Source organism: Zalophus californianus, chromosome 6, assembly GCF_009762305.2.
Source record: "Zalophus californianus isolate mZalCal1 chromosome 6, mZalCal1.pri.v2, whole genome shotgun sequence".
NCBI lineage: Eukaryota > Metazoa > Chordata > Mammalia > Carnivora > Otariidae > Zalophus > Zalophus californianus.
The window spans coordinates 2,179,748-2,201,225 of NC_045600.1; the positions used below are offsets into that span (position 1 = coordinate 2,179,748).

Here is a 21,478-nt window from a genome sequence, read left to right on the forward strand (position 1 = left end):
AAGAGTAGCAAGCGGAGAGAGGGACCCAGGGAGAGGATTTGGGGTGGGGCAGTGAGGGCGGCCCCAGGGGTGGGGGCTCCTGGGGGTCTGGCCTGCCCCCGCCCCTCGGCGTGGGGACAGAGTTGCTCAAGAAGGCAAGTGGAGAACTCCCCGGGTCTAGCTAACAAAAAGAGCTGGTTATTAAGGTGCAAAGATGCAGTGGGCCACAGGGGCCAGCGCACGCCTTGGGCCTGGGGCAGCGAGGTGCCGGCGGCCCGCCCTCACCCTGAGTTCTGGCGCGGGCACCCCCTGCCGGCCTCCTTGCGTTTCCCTCCCTGCAGGCCGGCTGAGGCAGGCCCAGGGCACTCCCGGCGACCCTCAGCTCCTGGCTCCCGATGCCTTACTTTCCCTGGGACACCCAGTTGCCCGCCCTCGCCCCCCCCCCCCGCCCGGGCTTTCAAAGGAAAGGAAGGTGTCCTGGGACCACCATGGCTATTGGGGCGGTCCTGAGAGCAGGGGTCATACAGGATCTGGGGGAGAGTGTGCAGGCGGAACAACCACCCAGGCAAAGGCCCTTTGGAGCTGCGGGTGGGAGGTCAGGTGAGAGTCTGCGGGACAGGACCCCGGGACGCCTTGTTGGCTGTGGGGGGAGCTGTGGGCGCCTTGGGCAGCAGGATCGCCTCCGGATCAGAAAGTCCCCAGGAACAGAGAGCCAGGTACGATACAGCAACTCGGATGGCCCTCTGGGACCGCGCGCTTTCCCCTAGGCCCAACCCACCGCAGCGCCAAGCCTGGCGCAGTGACTCATCCCATGGGTGTCTATCCAGACGCGAGGCCTGAGCGCCGGCCGGCTTGGGAGGGAGCCCCAGGGGACCCCTCCCAGTGAGACCTCTAGAGGAGAAGGAGGACCCAGCCAAACCCTCCTCCACCCCCATCCCCTCCAAGCCCCCGGCCCTCCGCACAGTCCGGCCCTCCCTGCTCCCGCACCTGCTTGGCACGGGGGCCCCCTTGACCTTGGAGGTCTCTCGAGCTGGTCGTGTATTGTGATTGTGGTTGCGATAGCGGCCGCCAGGCGGCGCCCGAGACCCGGCCTCCGGGACCCAGCGCCTCCCAGGGTGGAGGGAACAGCGGAAAGCGAGCAGCCGGCTGGCCGCTCAGCTGTCGCTCCTGGGTGCCCGCCGAGCGCACCTGCCCTCGCGCTGCTGGACAGGTGGCCGCGGCTTCTGCCCCCAGTTGGTTGCCCGTGGGGCCTCCGTGACCCGTCAACGCCACGACCATGCACCACGGCGGGAGGTCCGCGCAGAGCCCTGTGGTTCTCGCAGCTTCCGACGCGCCCCTCGGAGTTGGGGTCTGGCGGACCGCCTCACACCGTCAGGGTGGAGCCCCCACCACCTGGCAGGCAGGGGAGCCCATGCTGCCTGTCTGTCCACGTCTCCCCGCAGGCTGGTCCCCCATCCTGGGTAACCCCAGCTCGACCTTCCAGACCCCAGCCCCATGTGCTGGCCCCTTGGGGCTCTGTGGTGCTCTGGCCTTGGACAGACACCCCCTGCAGCTGGGTAATCTCCACCCCCTCCTCTGTCCTCAGGCCCCACTACAGCTCCTGTGTTTGGGGCTCTAGGGCAGCAGGATGGAGAAAGTCAAGGAAAGCTGAAAAGAAGGAAGAAGCACATAGGTGTGCCTGGGCTGGGGTCTGGCCCTCAGGGTCAGGAAGGGCTGCTGGGAGAACGGAAGGCTGGTCTTCACCCTTCCTGCGCCTCCCCCTTGTGCTTTTGTGGCTTAAGGACCCCTGTCATCCTCTGTTCTTCTCCGGGCCTCAGTTTCCCCCGCAGGCCTCCCAGGGCCGTCCCCAGGTGACCGGGCACCCACACTGCACTGTGGGGTCAGGGGCAAGCAGTAAAGCACAGGTGGCGGTGAAGCAAAGGTCACCTGTCCCCAAGCAAGGCAGACCTCTGGAGGCTGGTTTCGTGCCGCCCACGGCAGCCGGGGCAAGGGAGGGGCAGGGGCTGGGGGGTGATGGCACCAGCCCCAGCAGCCTCATTTGCTCCTCTGGAGCCTGGCGGTGACCCAGGGTACAACTGGGGGGTGGGGGAACCTTAACTCCTGGCCTCCAGTGTGGCCCCAACCGTGGCCGTGACCTCAGCACAAGGGAAGCCGCCTTGCCATCAATTCTGCCCCAGGAGCAAGGAAGGCCCTCTTCCCGCCTCCTCCCCTGACGTCCACTGACTCCTGCCCTGCCCCAGTGCCCTGGCTCCAGCCCATCCACCTGCCCTTCCAGGAAGCCCCCCTCTGCCACCCCTCACCAGGCCCCTGCCCAAGGAAGCTTTCTGGGGCCTCTCAGCAGCCACCGCCCTGCCCTGCCCCCAGCCGGGCCTCTGTCCCTGCCCGCCCTCAGTGGGGTCCTGCACAGGTTCAGGGGCCCTGGCTCCCTCCCCCGATGCCCAGACTCCACGCTTCGACATCAGCTGACCATGGGAGTCAGGTCGGGCTGCCCAGGGCCCCAGGGCCTCTCTGGGCTCCCCTGGCCCCGGAGTCAGCCCGAGGTCTTGGCCAAGGCAGCTACCCATCAGTGAGTCTCTGGGCCACTGTCTGTGAAGGGGGCCCACGTGGAGCCCTGGGGTGGCAGCAGCCATCGTGTGGGAAGAAGCCCAGCAGGTCCCAATGCGTCCCGGAGGCGGACCTCATCCGAACTCAGTGCCACTCACGTCCTCGCTTTAGACCAGTGTGTCCCCTAAGTCCTAAGCCAGCAGAGCCCCCTCCTCTCCTCCCCACCCTCAGAGAGCAGATGAGGCGAGGCGGGCCCCTTGCTAAGCCCTGCGAAGCCCAGCTCTGGGAGCCCAGGTGGGTGTTGGAGCTGAAGCTCGGCACTGACATCTTGCCCCACACTTCGCCGGAGCGTGGTGGATGTGAAGCTCTTGGGGACTCCAGTGCAGCGGCTCGGCAGCTCCACCGAGCGCCTCGGGTGGCGGTGCATGTGTGTGCATGTATGTGCTGTGCGCGCGCGCGCGCGCGCGCGCGCCGGGCTTTGTGTACGTGCGCGCGCGCCGCGCTGTGTGCGCGTGCACGTGCGTGGTATGTGAGTGGGTGGGTGTGTGGGGTGTGTGTGTGTGTGTGTGTGTGTGTGTGTGTGTGTGTGTGTGTGTGTGGCGAGGTGGGACAGGCACATTCTGCCGTGGCCCCCGGCAGACGGTGGGTGGGCCAGGGGCCGGGGGGGCGGGGCTCGGAGACTGGGAGCAGCGCCTGACTGGGGCCGGGCGGGCTGGAGAGGGAGCCCCGGCGGCGGCTGGCGGTGTCCCGGGAAGGGCCCAGGAGGCGGCCGCTCCAGCACCATGGCAACGGCACAAAGCGCTGGCCTACTTACCCCGCCCCCCGCCCCCGCGGCGCGCCGGCACGCTGTTCCAGGAGAGGGTGCAGGGCTTTCAGGCATGGGGGGGGGGCTGCACACTCTGCCCTTCGGGGGCTCCCTGCCCTAGTAGCCTTGGCCCCCTCCTGGCCTGCCACCCACCCATGGGTGCTGGACCCAGCCTGTGGGTATTCAGTCTCCTGTTGCATAGAAGGGAGAGATGGGGTGCGGAAATGTCCAGCACCCAGTAGGTGCTCAGCCACACAAGTCCCTTCCCTGTCTCCTGGTGGCCTGTGGACTCAGGGGTTGCTAAAGACCTTTGGAGCCCCCCAGAAACCTCAGGGCTCTCCTTGCTGCTGTGGTGACAGCAAGCTGCAAAGTTCTCTGGATCCCGACCACAGGCCTCCGGTCAAGCCCCCCCCCCCAGTGTGGGAGGGGGCAGCTGGGAGCACCGCGGACAGAGCTCTGAGCGGCGCATACGTCCCCTCGGGGGACAGGTCCCGCAGGAGGGCTAGTGCCCTCCCAGGACATGGGGGCCAGACTCCACTCACCGCAGGTGGGGCAGGTGGGGAGGGCGGCCATTCTTGGAGGGAAGACCACCGCCCCTGCCCCAGGGCCTGATGGCACCTGAACCTGCCTCCGGGACCCAAGCTGACTGTCCAGGGCCAGCTCCATACCCACTGCCTCCAGTGGCAGGAAGCCTGCCTGGCCTGGAGCTGTGGGGGTGGGGACAAGTGTTTCCAACGCCCAGGGAGGCTGAGCAAAAGCCCCCGGAGGAGACCTGATGCATTCGTGGGGCAGCCGGAGGGACAGTCTGGGTGACCCGTGCTGGCTGCGCCCTGTGGCGGCCACATGGCCCCACTGCCACCCTGCCCCACCCTGGCCCACAGGTCTCACCCAGCAGTCATCTCTGGGGCGGGGGCCATGCCCTGGGCAGTGAGGGCTGAGGCCCAATAAGGCCGTGAGGATACTCTGTGGAGCAGCCGGGGCCCTGCAGACAGGAAGCCCTTGGCCCCAGAGGGGGTGGGTGTCTTCCGACACCAATCATCTAAAACCCAATGTTTTCCTGCCCTCGCCTGGTGAGCTGGAAGGCCGAGGGGCGGCTCTGGGGGTCCACGTGCAGGCTCGGCCCCAGCCCTCTGCCCCGTGTGTCCCAGCTCCCCCTGGGGACCCGAGTCCCCGCCCAGCAGACATCCTCACTCCTTCACCCAGCAGATGCTCTCTGTGTCCCCGGGCCAGCGGGCCCACCACGGCAGGGATGAGTCAACGAGGCTTGGAGGGGCAGCCCTTGTGCACTGGTGTGTGAGTGGGGGCTGGGGTTGTCTGTGCGTTTGCACACGCGAATGGGTGTGCCCCGCCCCAGGCGCCCGCTGCAGCTGCCCTCCCCTCCTCCACCTCAGGCCCCCTAATTTATGCCATGAGGGGGGCCGTCCACTCACTTGTTCCCCGCCAGGCAGTGGCTTTGTCCCCAGGCGGATTCCCAATGGCCGCCTTTGGGAAGAAAGGGCCCTTCTCTGGCCGGCAGTGAGGTCACCAGGAGGGGCCGGACGCGTACAAAGGCCGCGGGCCCCCCACCCCCTGCCGCTGGCAGCTGCCTCTTTGTCCCCAGCTCTCAGCCTAAAAGAGACCCCAAGGGGCCCCAGCTCAGCCTAGGCCAGGCCTGGCCTTCCTCCTAGGAAAGTGGATGGCGTGGGGGAGGGGCTACCCCCTGGCTTGGCTCCAGAGGAGTGACAGCACCGGTTGAGGCGCAGACCTCACCCCAAACGCCATGCTGGGCCTGGGGCAGCTGTGGGGGGCTCGGGCTGGTGGGGGGATATCTAGTTGTGCCCCCCCCGGCGGGCAGGCAAGCAGGCTTCAGGGGTGGGGGCTTCAGGAAGGTGAGGGAGCTTGAGGTGTTAGGAGGCAGCCCCGAGAGAGGGGCAGGCAGCTAGGCCCCTGGCCTGGGGGCGGGCCTTGGTCATGGGGGGAGGCTCGAGGCAATGCTCTTTGCACTCCGCCACTGAATCCAGCTTCTCCCCGGATCCCATGATGCCTGGCCTGTGCGTGTATTTGCTGTGTGTGTGTGTGTGTGTGTGTGTGTGTGTGCGCGTGCACGCTCACGTGTGCACGTGCACGCACGCACACAGGAGTGTGGTGGGGTGAGAGGGGCTGGTGGCCTGGCTGTGAGAGGAGATGGGGGAGCCCTGGTGGAGTGGCCCCAAGGGGCAGAAGGCGCTGGGTGGGGGATGGAGGGGTTGCGTGGTCAAAGGCCTGGTGGCCTGACCTAGGAGTTCAGGAAGGGCTGCAGGGTGGAAGGCCAGACACGTGGACACGTGGACCTCCCTTCCTAGCCTGCTGAGCCGCCCCTCCCCCCTCCCCCGCCAGCTGGTGGTACTTGGGCTCAGAGCTCCTTAGTAGTCTCTCCGCGGAGGGAGGAAGTGGAGCCTGAAGAGAGCAAAACAAAAGCCCTCTGCTTGTCCCAGACAAACAGAGGCCGGGCTGCACACTGGGGACAGCCGCTGGGGGCCCGTGGCCCTGCCAGACATGACTGCGAGCAGAGCCAGCCCTGGCCAGACTCGAGGTGGGGGTGCCAAGCGGGCACCCACCAAAACCTCTAAGGTCTGCCCAGGGCCGCCTGAAGTCCCTGCATCTGCCCTCCGGGGGACCAGCCGGGAAGCACAATCAGAGGAGGCAGAGGCCAGGAGGAGGCGGCAGGCAGGGAGGGCTGGGTCACCCCAAGTTGCAGGAGCCCAGCTAGTGGGCCTGGGTCACAAAGGGCACCAGGAGGGGGACCGGCACCGGGAAGAGGCTGCACTCTACCCCAATGGGCCAGGCAGCCCCTGCACCCTCAAGTTTGGCGGGGGGGGGGGCAGAAGCGCTGGGGGTGGCCCGGGGCCTCCAGTCCCTACCCCTCCCTGGGAAACAGCTCCTGCCCCGTTGCCTAGTGCCCGGAATGTCCACTGTGCCTGTAGCTTAGCAACACGCCTCAGTCACCCCTGCCGCCCCCACCCCACAGCCCGCTGCCCGCATTCCTGCGCGCCCCGAGTCTCCACGGGCCTCTTGGGTATCTAGCAGCTGGGGGCCCGCCCGGCCTCTGCGTCCAGCACCTGGGCGACGCGGCTGCTGGCTCCGGAGGCCGGGGCGCTGCCCCCTGCCGCGTGCTGGCTCCCGGCTCTGCCCGAGACCAGTCCCATGTGCACACCTTGCCTCCTTCCCTGCTTCCGTCCCACTTAGGTCTGCTTTCTCACAGATGTCATGACAGTAGGGAGAGCCATGAGCAGCTTCTGGGGCTGGTGGGGGGACAGGGACGGGGAAGGGGCGTAGAGTCCCACGGGGCTCTTGGGTCAGGACAGTTGCCTGGGTGCCACCCACTGCATGCCAATTACACTGCAATGAAATGGATTTCTGAGCCATTTTCTGGGGGACAAGGTCAGACCTGTTAGCAGCAGTGGGACAGGGGCAGAGGGGTACAAGGCTAGAAGGAGGAGACAGGGTGGTCATCTGGAGCCGGAGAGGTCAGGACAGGCGCCACCTCCGGAGTGTGGGACGGAGCCTTTTCTGGGGCAGGAAGCGAGGGGCCCTGCTGCCCCCAGCTCCCTGCCCTTCCCCCACGCTCCATGCTGGGGCCACTCTGCAGGCCCAGCCTCCACCATAGCAAACCCACCTCTGGGTCTGTGGCCATCGGATCCGTGCCGCGGGGTGCAGAGAATGGATGGCTCACTGTCGCCCTGCCGGGGACCAGCCTGCTGCTGCCCGCCACCCCCAACCCCTTCCCTACACTGGAAAACCCTAGAGAAGCACCAGGGCCCTGACAAGAGGAGCTGGTGGCCCTGGGAGGGGAGGTTGAGAGTACTGAGTCTGAGCACCCTCAGGGGCAAGGATGCTGCTAGAGAGTCCACAGCAAACAAATGGCTGAAGCAGCCTGGGGCATTTTTCCTTGAAAAGAAGGTATCATGGGGCACCTGGGTGGCTCAGTCGTTGAGCTGAGCGTCTGCCTTCGGCTCAGGTCATGGTCCCAGGGTCCTGGGATCGAGCCCCGCATCGGGCTCCCTGCTCGGCGGGAAGCCTGCTTCTCCCTCTCCCACTCCCCCTGCTTGTGTTCCCTCTCTCTCGCCATCTCTCTCTGTCCAATAAGTAAATAAAATCTTTAAAAGATTAAAAAATAAAAATAAAAATAAAAGAAGGTATCATGGAAAACGTCAAAGAAATGCAAAAGCCGAGAAAATGCGCAGCCTTCCAGGTCCGAGGCCCCGGGCTTGCTCTCTCCCCTCACCTGGTACCGTGAGGCCGGTTTTAGCCTCTTTCCCCTTCCACAGTATCATTAACACACCTAAAAAAGTGCTCGTTCCTTCAACCCACGAAATAGCCACTCAGGCTTCCCATTTCCCAAATGTCTCATTTTGTGAAACGAGCTATTTGGTTTGTTCGAGGTGTGCGTGCAGCGTCGCCCAGCGGCCTCGCCCGCCACCCCTGGCTCGAGCACTGGGAGCCTCCGGAGACAGTCATCTCAGGAGAAGGATTTGGGGACTTGACACAAACATTCCAGCCAGGCTGAGGCAAAATTAAGCTATAATTGACAACAGCATGGCCTTGGAGAGGGAGGTCGATGGTCTGGAAGCTTCCATGGAGTTGGCTGAGCTGCTTATGCTCAAGATGTGTTCAGTCTGCTTGTTTTAAGAAATACAAGATGGAAAAAGAGTTGGAGAGACACCAGGGCCCTCTGGCAGAGACCCCTGCACCCCCCACCCCCAGGTTCCAAATTCTGTAGGTCTGGGGTGGGGCCAGGAACGTGCATTTGCACCGGGCCCCCCGGATGGTTCCCGGACACACCTGTGGCCAAAGGCTAGGGCCGGCTCTGCCACGGGGAACATGTGAACGGCCTTGTGGGTTTGCAAAGAGTGCCTGGCCAGCAGAGTGGACGGAAGCCTGCCTTGTGGGGGAGGCCACATCTGACCTTGCTACAGAGACTGGAAATCAGGAAGGGGTGCATGGCCTTTGGGTCCTGTCAAAGTTAAGGCCACTCAAGCACCTCTTACTCCCCCAAAATGCCTGTTTGAGTCCAGACATTCCTGTCTACACCCTGCCCCAGGACACGGTGATTTGTCTCTCGCCGGGGCGCCCGGACCTTGGGCCCACGCTCGGCTGTTGGGGACAGGCTGGGAGGGACCTGGGGACTGGGACCCAGAGGGTCCATGTGTGCCAAGGGCTTGGGTGGTGGCGCACACAGAGGCTTTGTGGGAGTGTGGGGCGGACGGGGGAGGGCAGGGGGGTTCAGGGCAAAGGGCCCGAGGGCTTGGAGACACAGGAGCCCCCAGAATCCTCCCCACCGCCGCCTTCATCCACCACAGAAGGAAGGAGGGCCCTGGAGGGAGTCGGGGGGGGGGGGGGGGCTCAGGAGATAAAGGGCAAGGGGGACCAGAGAGCGGAACTCCCTCCTCCGCCTGTGCTGGCTGGTGGCCAGGGGGGCTGGCGGTGGCCTTGCCTGGCAGGGAGGGGGTGCAGGGCCAACCCGCTCACAGATTCTCCTCCCCACCCGGGCCCCTCTGCTTCTTCTAAAAATGTGCCCACACCCAGCGTGTCCCCCTTTGAAGGGACAGATGTCAGGGAGAAAGCTGATTACTGTCAGAGGCTGGAGGCTGTGACCGGAGCTCTCGGTGAGGGTGACCCAATTCCGAGCTATTCTCAGCCTGGTGGGAGCCGAGTTATTCCCTCCCGCCGACGCGGCTCTTCCGGAGGCAGCCTGACTTTGAAATGCCCTCCTCCGCCGCCGGCGGGGCCCAGGCCGGCTCGGGGAGGAGGCCCGCGGTCCCACGCCCCGCCCTGCTCGCCCCCGGGGCCCGGGGCGCACCCACACCGCAGGGGCTCCCTTCCCAGCCCGCCGGGAGGGTGGGAGGGTAGGCTGCAGGACCCGCAGGTGCCCGCGGGACCGCTTGCCCCTCCTGCGCCTGAGCCCCGAGGCGCGAGCAGGGTAGGTGCGGGCAGCCCGCGGGCCCGGGGGGAGCAGCGAAGGGGGGCAGCGCCGAGTGCACAGCAGCCCGGCCCCTGCACGCGAACAGGCCTGGCTGAGACGGCCAGGGAGGCGCCCGGCCACAGACCTGGGAGTGGACAGGGCGCTGCTGGAAGCCTCCGGGGCGCTTTCAGGCGAGGGGGGGCGGTGTAGGTGTTTGTTAGGCGGGTGTCTGGGTGCGGGCTAGCACGCCTAACCCCAAAGCTGTGGAGGTCAACAAAGAGCCGTGGGCCCGTGGCCAGCCTGGGGTTCTTGCAGTTCTGTTTTATTACACACTTAACTGTAAGCACAGGGAGCGCATGAGCTGGATTTTCCAGAGAAGTCTCAACGTCAAACAGTCTCTGCCATTTATCCTGATCAACTAGTCAAGCGCCCCTGAAGCAAACAGCTCTTCAAGGGCCTCACATTGCAAAGGACATTCTCCGATGGGACCCAGAAGCAGCCCCAAAATTCTGGCCTCGGAATCTGCAACAGAGACTGAGGGCTTCCTGGAGGCGGGGGCAGCGGTAGCTCCCACTAGTGATAACAATCATAGAGCTGTTCTAGGGTGCCAGGCTGGCTCTGTCTGGAGAGCGCACAACTCTTGATCTCAGGGCCATGAGCTCGAGCCCCACGATGGGTGTAGAGATTATTCAAAAAAATAAATTTTGACTTAAAAAAATATATGTATCAGAAACGTTCTGTGAGGACCAACTGAGCAAACGCTGACGCGATACTTCATCTCTGGCACCAATTCCCCACCCCCATGCCAAGGCAGGCACTGTGTTCACCCTCCTCTCTGCCAGGATGGAGGTTGTCACCGTGGCACCACAGGGAGGACGGGAAGCAGGCAGGCTCAGAGCCTGAGCCCTTGAGAGCTTGTACCCCCCCAGTGAAGGGCAGAGTGGAGTCTGGCCAGCCCCACTAAGGCTCAAGTCCAAATCCCTTGCCCCTCTGTGACTGCAGGGGCCACCTGCTGGCAGGCCTTCCAGACTGTCCCAACCCCCAACCTCCACCCGCCCCCTCAGAGTTTAACCCCCTTCCCTTGCTTTGCTTCCACCGTGCACTTCTCACCTGCACTCTGGGCCTGGTTCCCAGGAGCCCCGCAAGGGCAAGCTGGGCTGCCCTGAATGTCTGGGTCCTCAGTGCCAGAAGGGGATTGGTCTGCACTTGCTGGGGGGGGGGGTAGCACCCCGTGAGGATGGCGAGGGCAGGGTTCTGAGGATTGGGCACAATTGGGCAGCCCCCCTCCCCACTCCCTCCTGAGGGCATCAAGAGCCAAGACCTCCAGCAAGGCTGCCCCTGGGGATCCTCTCAAATGACGCCGCGCCAGGAGGCAGGGCCATCCCCAGGCTGCCTCTGGGCAGACTGGGGCACTGTGTCTGGGCGGCCAGTCTGTGCTTCGAGCAGCCTTGCAAACAAGGCGGGCAGCTACCCGCTGGGAGGCGGTGCCCTGCACACCCACACAAACTCCCCACCGGCCCTCCCGTCTCACTCTTCCTGGCCTGCCTGACGCCTCCTGCCCCAGGCCTGCCCGCTCCCACCGGGCAAGGGCTCCTGCTCAGCCACCGATTTCCACCCGCCCTTCCAGCCCCCACATGGCTGTCACCTCTTCTGAGGAGTCTTCCAGGATTACAACAGAACTCTCCCCTTTGGCCTCTGTGGTCACAGCCTAGGAGAGCACAGGGGGTGGGAGAGGGTCTGGGAGTCCCTGGTGGGCAGGCAGAAGCCGGAGGCCTGCATCCCAGTGAGTCTCCTCTCCTCTGGGCCTCAGTTTCTCCACCTGTGCAGTGAGCTAGTGGGGCAGGAAGAGCATCATCTCCCTGGGCCTGGGGTCTCACAGAGTCTGCCTGCCCTGCCTTCAGCAACAGGTTAGAGGCAGGGGGCCCACATCTCTTGGAAGACAGAGGCGGGGGTGGGGAGGGAGGTTGGTGGGCCGCAGATCTAGACAGTAGGGGTGAGGGGGGCAGGTGTGGGGAAGTCCACCCACTGTCCTGTCTTCGTGGAGCAAACAACCCTTGTCATACTGCTTGACAGGGTGTGGCCCCCAGGGGCCTGGCATCCATTGTATCACCCACCGCCTGTCCGAAATCCAGCCCCGGGCCCCAGACCACGCCACCTCAGGGGCTCCTGCTAGAGGAGGCGAGCCCCTCACAGGCAGGTGAGGGCAAAGCATGGCCAGGGCAGGGGCAGCACGTATCAGGGCTGAGGAGGGCAAGGCCCAGGGGACTTCCTGGGGGAAGTGGCTGGAGCCAGCCTCTACAGAGGCCGAAGCTGACTCTAACCCTGTCGGTAGGGCAGGATCCTGGGCTGGGGCCCTGGGAGTGGGTGAGCCAGGGGCTCTAAGCCTTCAGGCGGGCAGCCGTGGAGGCAGTGAGACGTGTGACTGGGCGGGTACAGGAACTTCCAGGAAAAACTGAGCATCCCTGGAGTGTCGGGGTGAATCCTTGCCCTGTGACCAGCCCCATGCCACTGACTCTCGGAGGGGATGGTCACTGACCTGCTGACCCAGTCACGCACTCACCATGGGCGCTGGCCCTGCCTCTGGACATGGGCTCCCCTTCTGCCAAATCGGGGCACTATTCAGCGTTGGGATCGCAGGCTAGGAAACGTGAGGGCTGAGAACGGTGGAGCAGGATGCTCCTGCCTGAGGTTGGCGGTGGCCAGCAGAGAGACATTTGAGGGGGTCTTACAAAGGGTGCACAGGAGTTCCCGGGGGGCGTGGGGCCACATGGAACTCCAAGCTGAGGCCGAATGGAGCCTGGATGGCTACCTGGGATGAGGCTGATGGCCAGAGCCTCATGTGGGGCCTGGCAGCACAGCTGAGGGGCTGGAGGGCCCCCCCGGACTTCCGAGCTGCCCTGGGCCAGGTATGCGTACGAGCAGGGGCAGGCGTGCAGGTCTCCTCACCCCAATCCTCCAGCTCCCACAGGCCCAGGGATGCCCAGGGCTGGAGTCTAGGCCACCATCCTCAGCCCCACATGGAAGAAGGAGCACGCATGGGCAGGCCCGTGTGCTCTGCAGAGCATGCGGGGTTATGCCCTGCGTCACGCATCTTGCTTGCCTCTCTCCAAGGCCAGGGTAAGGCACAGGTCCCTCCTCTGTCCCCCAAGCTAGGCATTTGCTCAGAGCTCAGGACAGGTCCTGGGATGGAGAATAAGAACCCTGGGCTGGTGGTTTCAGGGCCGCAGAGGAGCAGAGGAACTCTGATGGGACTCAGGTCCTGCTAGGAGCCTGGGCAGGAGAGGGGAGGCCCCCCAGCCCTGTAAGGCTGCCCCCAAGAGACCAGTCCTCTAGTAGGCCCACCTCACCCGGCACCTTTGCAAGGACTCAGGCCTGGGTGTGGCCTGGGAAGGGCAGGCCTGTGGCGGGGCCGGTGTGTGTGTGTGTGTGTGTGTTTGTGTGTGTGTGTCTCTGTGTGTGTGTGTGTGTGTCCTTCTTGAGTTCTAGGCCCTTCCGGAAGCACAAGAGAAGGCGCCTGCTATGAATGAATGCAAGGCCAAGCCACGCTGTGAAGGGAGGGTCCAATGCTCTGGGACGGACGGACACACACACGCGCACGCACACACACGTGCACACACGCGCACGCAGACCCCCCTCCTCCTCCCCCACTAGGACAAGTGGCCCTTTCTGCGGCTGAGTGGGGGTGGCCACACACTCGCCCCTTTGTCCATCATGTCCCAGGCTGCTGTCCTGGAGTCCAGGGCCCCAGGGACAGGAAGAGGAAGGAGCAGGGGCCGGGGCGCTGGTGTGGGGGGAGGCCCGGCCTGGACACTGGCACGGGGGGCACTGAAGAGACCAGGGAGCACGGCAGCGGCGAGAGTGTTTATTGCTCTGCCAGGCACGGTCAGGAGCCAGCCCCCTGGCGGCACACTTCCCTGGGGCTCTTGTCTTACTGTGGAAAACGGAAGCTCTTGAGGACAGTGAGGCCAAGGGCAGACGCTCAGGCCCTCATGCAACCGAGGCAAGCAGGGATGCCAGGGACCCGGCCCAGAGCTGGAGACCAGGGCCAGGCAGGTGACACGGAGTACAGCCCTCCGTCCTGGACGCAACCCCGTGCCCCCAGCACTCCTGTGAGGGGGCAAGGGCACCCAAGCAGCCCCGGGGCTGGACAGCCAGGGTTCCAACAGCTCTGAGAGGGCCGGGCCGGGCCACCTGAGGCACTTTACCGTCCCCCTCAGGCTCCTGGCGAAGTGGCGCTCTGTTCTCACTGACACGCCGGGGCTCTGGCTGGACCAGGGCCACGAAGGCACTTCCAGTGGCAGGAGAAGCGCGGCAGACGGGCAAGGCTGCCCGGGCCCTGTCCCTCCCATGGGAGGGGGTACAGGGCACTCCCACTTGGCCTATAGGGTCCTCTTGGCGGGGGGCCTCGGGCCTCAGGCCACCCAGCAAGCCCACCTCTCCCTCCCCCAGCCCAGCACCGTCAGCTCCCGAGGGAAGAGGGGCTAGCCCACAGAGCCGGTGGTCCTCCTCCTCCTCCTCCTCCTGGCTCCCTCACCCCCCTGCCAGTTCGGGGCTACCTGGGAAGGGGTCAGGGCCCCACCACCTACACCCCTTGGCCTCAATAGCCAGAAGAGCCGGTGACAGCAGAGACTCTGGAAACAGACAGCAGCAGAACAAGGGGTGATGGGCGGGAGACCTTCCCACCCGGAGAGGCCCCCAAGCCCTGCCCCGCCCCGCCCGCCACATGTTCTGTCTAAACACAGGCCCCAGCAGGCGTGCACTGACCATATAAGGTGGCCTGTGGCTGAGCTGCCCCCCTGCCCCCCTCCGCGGGTTCTCGGCTCCCTGCAGCTCCCAGCGGGAGGCCCACTAGCCCGGGGTCTTAGTGGCGAAGGTCAGGTAGCCTGTGTGGCCCACGGCCTCCTTCATGGGTGTGCCGCTGCGGAAGGGACCGGCGTCGGGCCCCAGGCTAGCCCCCAGGTCAGGCGCAGGCAGGCTGACGGTGCGCACGTTGTACAGCTGTGGGAGCACCTCCAGGGTGCTCAGTTCCGAGAAGCCGCGGGCGGCCAGCGCCTGGCAGGTGCGCTGCACTTGCTCGATGCACGGCGAGAAGGAGCAGAAGCGCCCACCTGTGGGGAGCCAGGCCCGGGGTCAGAGGGCAGGAGGGCATGGGCGCCACGTGGCTGAGGGCTGCCCCCCCCTCCCAGCCCCCCGGGCGGGCAACAGGCCGTGGGTCCAGACCACGGTGGAGCCGTGGGCAGAGAGCCGGTGGCATAAGAGCTCCCCTGGAGCCACGTGGAAGGGATCGCTTAGGCCGAGCCCAGAACCCTGACTTCATCTGGACTTCAGCACTGCCACCTTCCACTTCCACAAGGAAGCCAAGGGTTGGGGCTGGGACGAATCATGGGGTCAGGGTCAGGGCAGAGCCTTGGTACGGCAGCTGCCAGAGCACTGCGCCCAGAACAGCTCCAACCACCCAGGGCGACGGCGGCGGGGGAAGGGGTTTGCAGGTGGTGGGAGCTGCTGCTGTCACAGGAAATTAGAGGCTGTCACCTACTCGGGGGAACAGGAGGCGCCTACTCTGAGCAGCGCCTGACGGCCAAGGATGACGGGGTGCAGGCGGGAGCCGACAGCCCCTTCCTGCCACCTTCCACCAGGGCCCACCCGCAGTGTCCCTCAGCCTGGCCCGGGTCCAGCCCACGTCCCTGTCCTAGCAGGGAAGCCTCGGCGGGGAAAGGGATGTAGCCGGGCGAGTCCTCAAATGGCCCCGAGGCCTGGTCACCTCAGCCACACCTGGGGACCCAGACCCCCCAGACTGGTCTTCAAGAAGATGTAGGCTTGGAGGAGGGACCAGGAGTCTGAAGCCAACTCAGAGAGGGTGCAGAGTCATCCCCAAGAAGGGGCCCGACCCCTACGCGTACTGCTAGGAAAACAGGCCCCACCCGGTGAGGGACAGAGCCTGGGGTCGGGCTCACAGAAAAGCAGGCGAGCCACTGGAAAGTGCAAGGCCCACAAGGAAGTTGGGAACCTCTGGGACCGAAACGAGCAGACACAGCAAGAGCACAAAGGAGGGGGCTTACAGGAACACGGGGGGGGGGGGGGGGACGACAGACGGCGTGGCTCCCGGGGGCTAGCCACCAGGAAGGAACCTTGGCAAGAGGAGGAAGGCCTGGGAGTGTGACCCCCTGCACTTGGCCCAGGCTGGGCGGCTGGCTCCGGCCTCCATGGGACTGGGACCCAGGCCTGCAGTGTCTGGGGGCAAAGCTGGAAGGCATGGAGGTGTAGGGAAGCGGGGCCCACCGTGGCAGAGCCCAGGGACACAGCGGGACCCACTGGGAGCCGTTGCCTAGAGCGCCTTGCTCTTGGAGAAGCGCCTTGGCACCTGTCTTTCGGAGGGGCAGCCCTTCCCCTGGGGCACCCTGGGCTCCCTCTCTGCCCTCCCCAGCTGCACTGCTCAGCGGGGAGGGGGGAAGGGGCCCTGGCTGCCTGGGCTGGCTCCTTCTCCAGAAAAGGGAAAAACCCAGGGCCTCGCCAGCGCCTCCCTGGCAAAGAGCCAACCTTCCCTCCTCCTTCCCGCCTCCACATCCAGCATCTTCCCTAAAAGAGGCCGGTTCGCAGACTTGTGGCTGGGGGGAAGGGAGACTCTGCTGGCAAGGGCTGGGGTCAGGGGCTGACCTCAGGCCTCTAAAATGTCTCATGGCGTGGAGCCCCCCTCTCACTGAGATGGAGCCGCTACATTCCCCAGGGAACGCAGACATCTCCCACATCCGGGGGCGAGCGGGGCAAGGCCAAGGAGCAGGGGCTCGGCCGGAGCCGCCTTCTCCCCAGATCTTACTCTTCCCAACCCCACCCTCTCGCGGGTTGACTTCCCGTGAGTCCTCAGCCAGTCTGACCCACCCCGATTTCGGGCCAAAAGCGGTCCTGGCCTAGCCAGGCTGTGCGGCCCGGTGGTTTCTGACCCCTCTGGGCTTCAGGTGACCCACACCCAAGGCCGGGTCCAGGAGCTCAGTCCCCAGGGCTGCACCAGAACCCCCACTGTACCTTCAACCTTGAGGGCATCCCAGGCATGGCCCACAGCCTCCCAAGGAGACGGGATGTCCAGGAAAACAGCATCTGCCACGTGGCTCACACCAAAGCCGCTGCGGCACACGTCCTGGTTGCGCACCGTCACCCAGCGGCCCACTCGATGCTCCTGGAACTCCTCCCGAGCCTTCTCCGCCCGCTGCTGGTGGAACTCCACGGTGTGCAGGTGGCCTGTGGGCGCGATGGTGCGGATGATGGCGTGGGACACGGAGCCGCTGCCAGTGCCTGGCGGGACAGGACAGGTGTCAGGCAGGACTGCTGGGGACACTCAAGAAGCAACTCCACCCTCATCCTGGAAAGACCCACACAGGGCCCATGGGGACAGACGATCCCAGTTACTCATGTGCATCACTCCCAGAGCTGCCCGCCAGGTCCCGGCTGCCCAGGGTCTGGTTAGCTGGGGCTGCACTGGGGCTGGGTGGAGACAGGACCTGGGGCTTATTTCCTGAGTCTGCTGTGGGCCCAGGGGGGAGAGTGGAAGCTCTGCCCAATCCCAGGGCCAGAGGTCCCGTAGCGTCTAGACAGAGCAGAGGGGGCAGCACGGGGCTGCCCCCAACCCTCCACCTGATGGCTGGTCCTGAGCCCCCTCCCCCCGAGCTCCTGGCCCACTTAGATCGGTCTGCCCCCTGCCCCTCACCTGCCTCTACCACACAGGGTGCGAGGGTGGGGCAGCCCTGCCCTCGCTCTGCGCAGCCTCATGGCGCCATGACACGGCAACCAGCCGGCCACACAGCTCCAGTCTTCCCTAGTTCTCTTCCAACTGCACTGGCCACTCCTCAGCTGCCTTCAGCCGCCCCCTGCTTGACTTCTTACCTGGCCACGCCCCCGCCATGACCTGCCCTTGCCCCATGGTTTCCAGTGCCAGTCTTGATGAACACTCCCCAAAGCCATGTCCAGACTCCTACCTAGTGTCCAGTGCACGCGCACCACCTCCCCTCAACAGCCGACCAGCGGTCGGCATGAACAAGGGCAAAGCTGGATCCGCTCCAATCCCAAACCCCTCCGTGCCAAGCCTTTCCCAGCCCAGTCAGTGACACCCAGAGCTCAAACAGGCACCTCAGAGGTGCCCTTGACTCCCCTCTCCACCCCCCATTCGACCCACTGGGAACTTGTGTCTCCCCCCCTCCATCCCCACCCTGCCACCACACTGCCTGGGCCCTCCCTCCTGGCTTTGTAACCACCAACAGACGGGCCAGCTGCCTTCTATCCTGCCTCAAACACAGCAGAGTCAGACCCCTGATGGACCTCTAAGCTGTGCCCATTTCCTCCTGACCTCACTGCCTGCTCCTGCCACGCTGGCCTCCTTGCTGGGCCCCTACTCAGAGCCTTTGCACGGCTCGCCCTTGGAGGGCACTCTCCCTTGGCTCTCGGTAGTGCCTCCTTCTCATCATTCCCAGCTGAACGTCCCCTTGTCAGAGGTCTTCCCTAACCAACCTAGCTGAAGGGACCCCGGGAGTCACCCTCAAACACGTAGCCCTGTTTTACAAGCCTCACAGCAATCAATAGCACTGAACCGGTGACACTGGTGAACCGAGCTTACTATCTGCTCAGGGAAGCAAAACCCCAGCCTGTCTTGTTCACAGCTGGACCCACAATTCCTAGACTGGGAGCTGGCACACCAGAGCCCAGAAGCATGCCCACTACACAGACAGTAGCAGGGGATGGCGCCATCTTGAAGTCTTGCAGTCCATCTGCCACCTGCACCCCATGTCCCCTATGGCTGAGCAGTTGGCCTCTGCCCAGCCCCTGCCCACCGTCTGACCTATAGCCCAGGTTCTACATCTGACTCTTCCCATTTCAAAGTGTTTGGTTGGGTAACAGGAACCATCCAATTGTCCACATGGAGAGGAACAAATGGCCTGAAGTCCTCAGAAAGTTGGAAGCAGTGATGTTGGGAACTCTTCGTAGCCTTGGAGCCCAGCTGCGCAGCCCACGAGGAATACGCTGGAAATCTAGGTGCATGTGGGCCTGGGCTGTTTTGGCTGGGCTGTATGCTTCAATCTCCATCCCAGGTAGCCCCAGCACCCATGTGTATGTGTGTGCGTGTGTGCGAGCTAGGACCGACCTCAGGCCTTGGACTCAGTGACAGTGGTGCTGGCCAAGGATGAGCTTGAGGCAGTCTCCCCACCTACAATGAGCACCTCAGAGCAGCCCTGGCTTCCCTCCAGGAAGGGGCAACTCTCAGCCCTGTCACCAAAAAGGTAGGGAACGGCCAGTCAGCACCTAGGCCAGAGGCGAGTGGCACTCTGGCCCTGCCCCACCAAGGCAGGAAGGACTCTCACTGAACACCAGCTCCTCAGGAGGGAATCGCCGGTCCCGCACCATCAACTCTCAACCAGATCTGCTGCTTCTCACTCCCTGTGGTCAGCTCCCCAGAAACGTCCTGGCAAAAGAGAGGTTGAGCAACCATGCCGCCTTGTCCTCAGGAAGGGCAGGCTGGAGGCTGTCTGGATGCTGGGTCTGATCTCCACCTTCAAGTCAATTTTTCAGAGTTAGAATTGAGGTAGCCCAAAGAACTCACCGGATTCACAGACCACAGAGCCAGGCCGAAGCTCCAGCATCATGGTGAGCAGAGCAATGTCGGTGGAGTAGAGGATCTGGGTGCGGTGTGGCAGGTTCAGTGTCCAGAGCTCAGGCGTGGGGTGCAGCACATATACCCAGCCACCTCGGCCACAAGTCACCTTGGAGCCGAAGGGGCGGCCGATGAGATCTACTGAGTGCCGCAGGACACCATGCCGGGTCTGGGTCTGTGCCCCACGCTGCACACGCACTGCTACCATTGCACCATGGCCCAGTGACAGGATGGCCGTATCACCCTCTTTGATCAGCTCCTCATACGCCACGAAGCTCATGGTGTTGCTATCTGGCAGGTGCCTGGGACCTGGGAGGAAGTGTGTCAGCATGAGCGTGTAAAGGCGCCAGGAGGGTGCACCTGGAGTCTGGGTAGAGGGCTGTGAGGCCCAGAACCCACGCGGTGGGGGTGGGGTGGCTGGCTCTGTCCCTGGCTGCACCCTGGCCTGACATGTTAAACCCTCCTTGGTCTGAGTCGTAAGACACAAGTCACTAGTCCAAATCACAGACAGAGAAACTGAAGCGGGGCCATGGCAGAGGACGGGCCCAAGATTCCCCGCCAAGCAAGGACCAGGAAGACCAGGAGACTGGCTCCCATGCTCCAGATGCGAGATGAGGAGCCGGCCACCGGCGGGGCAGCGGCCAGTGGTCTGTGCTATCACCTCCACGCCGGGCTCCGTTCCGCAGAATGCCCCCCCTCTCCTCAGTCTCCCCCCAAACGGGCTTCCAGGGGGCCGGGCGGCAAGGGGGATGCAGGAGAGGTAAGGGCCCTCCGGAAGGGGTGGGGGTGCGCCGGGCCCGGCCGGCACAGGGCGGGGGGGGGGGGGGCCGCGCGGAGTCTCACCCGCCACGGGCGGCGGGGTCCCACTCCCGGACGCTCCGCACGTGGCGCCGCGACAGCGGCTCCGCACTTCCGGCTCCGGCCTGGCGCGCAGCGATGGCGTCGCGGCGCCCCACCCCCCGCGCGGGATGCCGGGACCCGCGGGCAGCCCCTCCTCGCCGCGGAGCGCGCCTCCGGGGCGGCTTTCGGCCCGCTGCTGCTTCCCTGTTTATACAGCTCGTGCAAAGGACAAACGAGAAGTTCCAGCGTCCCCTCGGCCGGGCTGCTGTGGGCGGGGACGAGGGTGCGCACCGTAACGCCCCCTTCTCCACAGCCCCCGAGTGCCCGGAAAGGCCAGCTCTCTGCCCAAACCCCTCCGAGGACGCTTTGCCTTGGACATGTTGTCACCGCAAACCTCTCTGGGAACATCTCAGACTGGGCCCCAGGGTGAATTCCAGAAAGCGAAATTGCAGATCGGAGGGTTGTCCCAGAAGTCTCTGGCCGGAAGGATTGCCGAAGTGGCCTTAGGCCAGGCCCGGCCTCCCGTGCGGGGCACATCCTCCACTTCGGGGGGAGGTTAGTGGTGGTGAGATGCAGGAACTGGGCTCACGCTGGGGTCGGTGAGGGCCAGGTGAGCAGCCTGAGCCGGGAACTGGGGGAAGGGCAGCGGGAAGACAAGGGCAAAAAAGGGAAGCGGCAGCCCTGTTCCGTCTCAGCAGGGCTGACTCAGAGCCAGTTCCTCCGTAGAGGGTGTGTGTGGGGGAGGGAAGGACAATAGGGGATGTGGAATGCCTTCCTCCATCACCCAGCTCCCAGCAACCAGGGCTTGTCGTGTTAGCCCTGGGGACCCGAAAGGGGATAGAGACTCGCCAGCCCACCCCTGCTACCCAGGAGCTAACTCTGGGCCCTAAACCAGAGCCAGCTAGCAATGACCCTGGGCCACACCCCAGGCCCAGATTGCTCCAGCCTGGCAAAATGGGAGTGGCCAGGCCCCTGCAGAGCCAGCCTGCCCTTGGGGCACTCTGAGCTCTCCCTCTTCTGGGGCCAGGACTGCCACAGTATCTGTGGCCCTTGCCATGGGCCCCTCAGAGTCCATGGTAGAAACCGGTGCCCGGCCTCAGCTCCACCACCCCTACCCCGCCCCTACCATGCCTCTGTCTTGGCTGGGTCTGGGTTTGGGAACCTCCCTGGGGGGTAAAAAGGTAAGGGGACTTAGGTGGCCTGCCATTCCCTGTGGGTTCATGTTCCTCTGGGGCTGCCTGTGTGGCTCATCATGGCCTCGCTGCCTCTTGCTCTCAACATTGAGACAAGCCAGCCCCATCTATGGCTTGCCAGCCTCTGTTCCAGGTGATCTGCTTCGCTCCTTTGGTGATGCACCTGACTGAATCACCCCCTAATTGCTCCCCTGGGAGATTTGAACTTTCCGCTTCTGGGGGTTCCTCTTCCCCAGCCCTCTCAGCTGCAGTATGGAGCTGAGGTTGGGTGCCTACTAAGAGCCTAAATTAGGACTTGGTGACTCCGCAGTGGTTTCCTGTGGTCCCAACTTCCCCTTGCCTCTCTGTCCGTGCCTGGCTGGTCAGCTCCTCCAGTGCCCCTTCCTCCAGGCAGCCTACCCAGATTGCCCATCTGTTCCATCTGAGCCTGCCGCAGGCCTCAGTCTGTGTCCTCAAAGCACCAGCTTCCCCCAAGCTCCAGCTGATTACCCAGGTTAGGTGGGCACCTTGCCTCGGGCAGAGTTTGTATATTGGGGGTCCCTTAACAAGAACTGATTCTATGT

The 21,478-nt window shown here is 64.5% G+C and overlaps 1 protein-coding gene across 1 annotated transcript; it reads right to left on the reverse strand.

Moving 5' to 3' along the window:
* Nucleotides 1-9,366: 9,366 nt before the first annotated feature.
* On the reverse strand, nt 9,367-19,878 carry TRMT61A (tRNA methyltransferase 61A). The gene is made up of 4 exons (XM_027572173.2): nt 19,726-19,878; nt 18,832-19,191; nt 16,269-16,535; nt 9,367-14,356 (listed from the first exon to the last, which is right to left on the reverse strand). Exons 2-4 carry the CDS (start codon nt 19,160-19,162, stop codon nt 14,097-14,099), a joined length of 858 nt encoding a protein of 285 aa, XP_027427974.1. The 5' UTR covers nt 19,163-19,191; nt 19,726-19,878; the 3' UTR covers nt 9,367-14,096.
* Between the last annotated feature and the right edge of the window lie 1,600 nt (nt 19,879-21,478).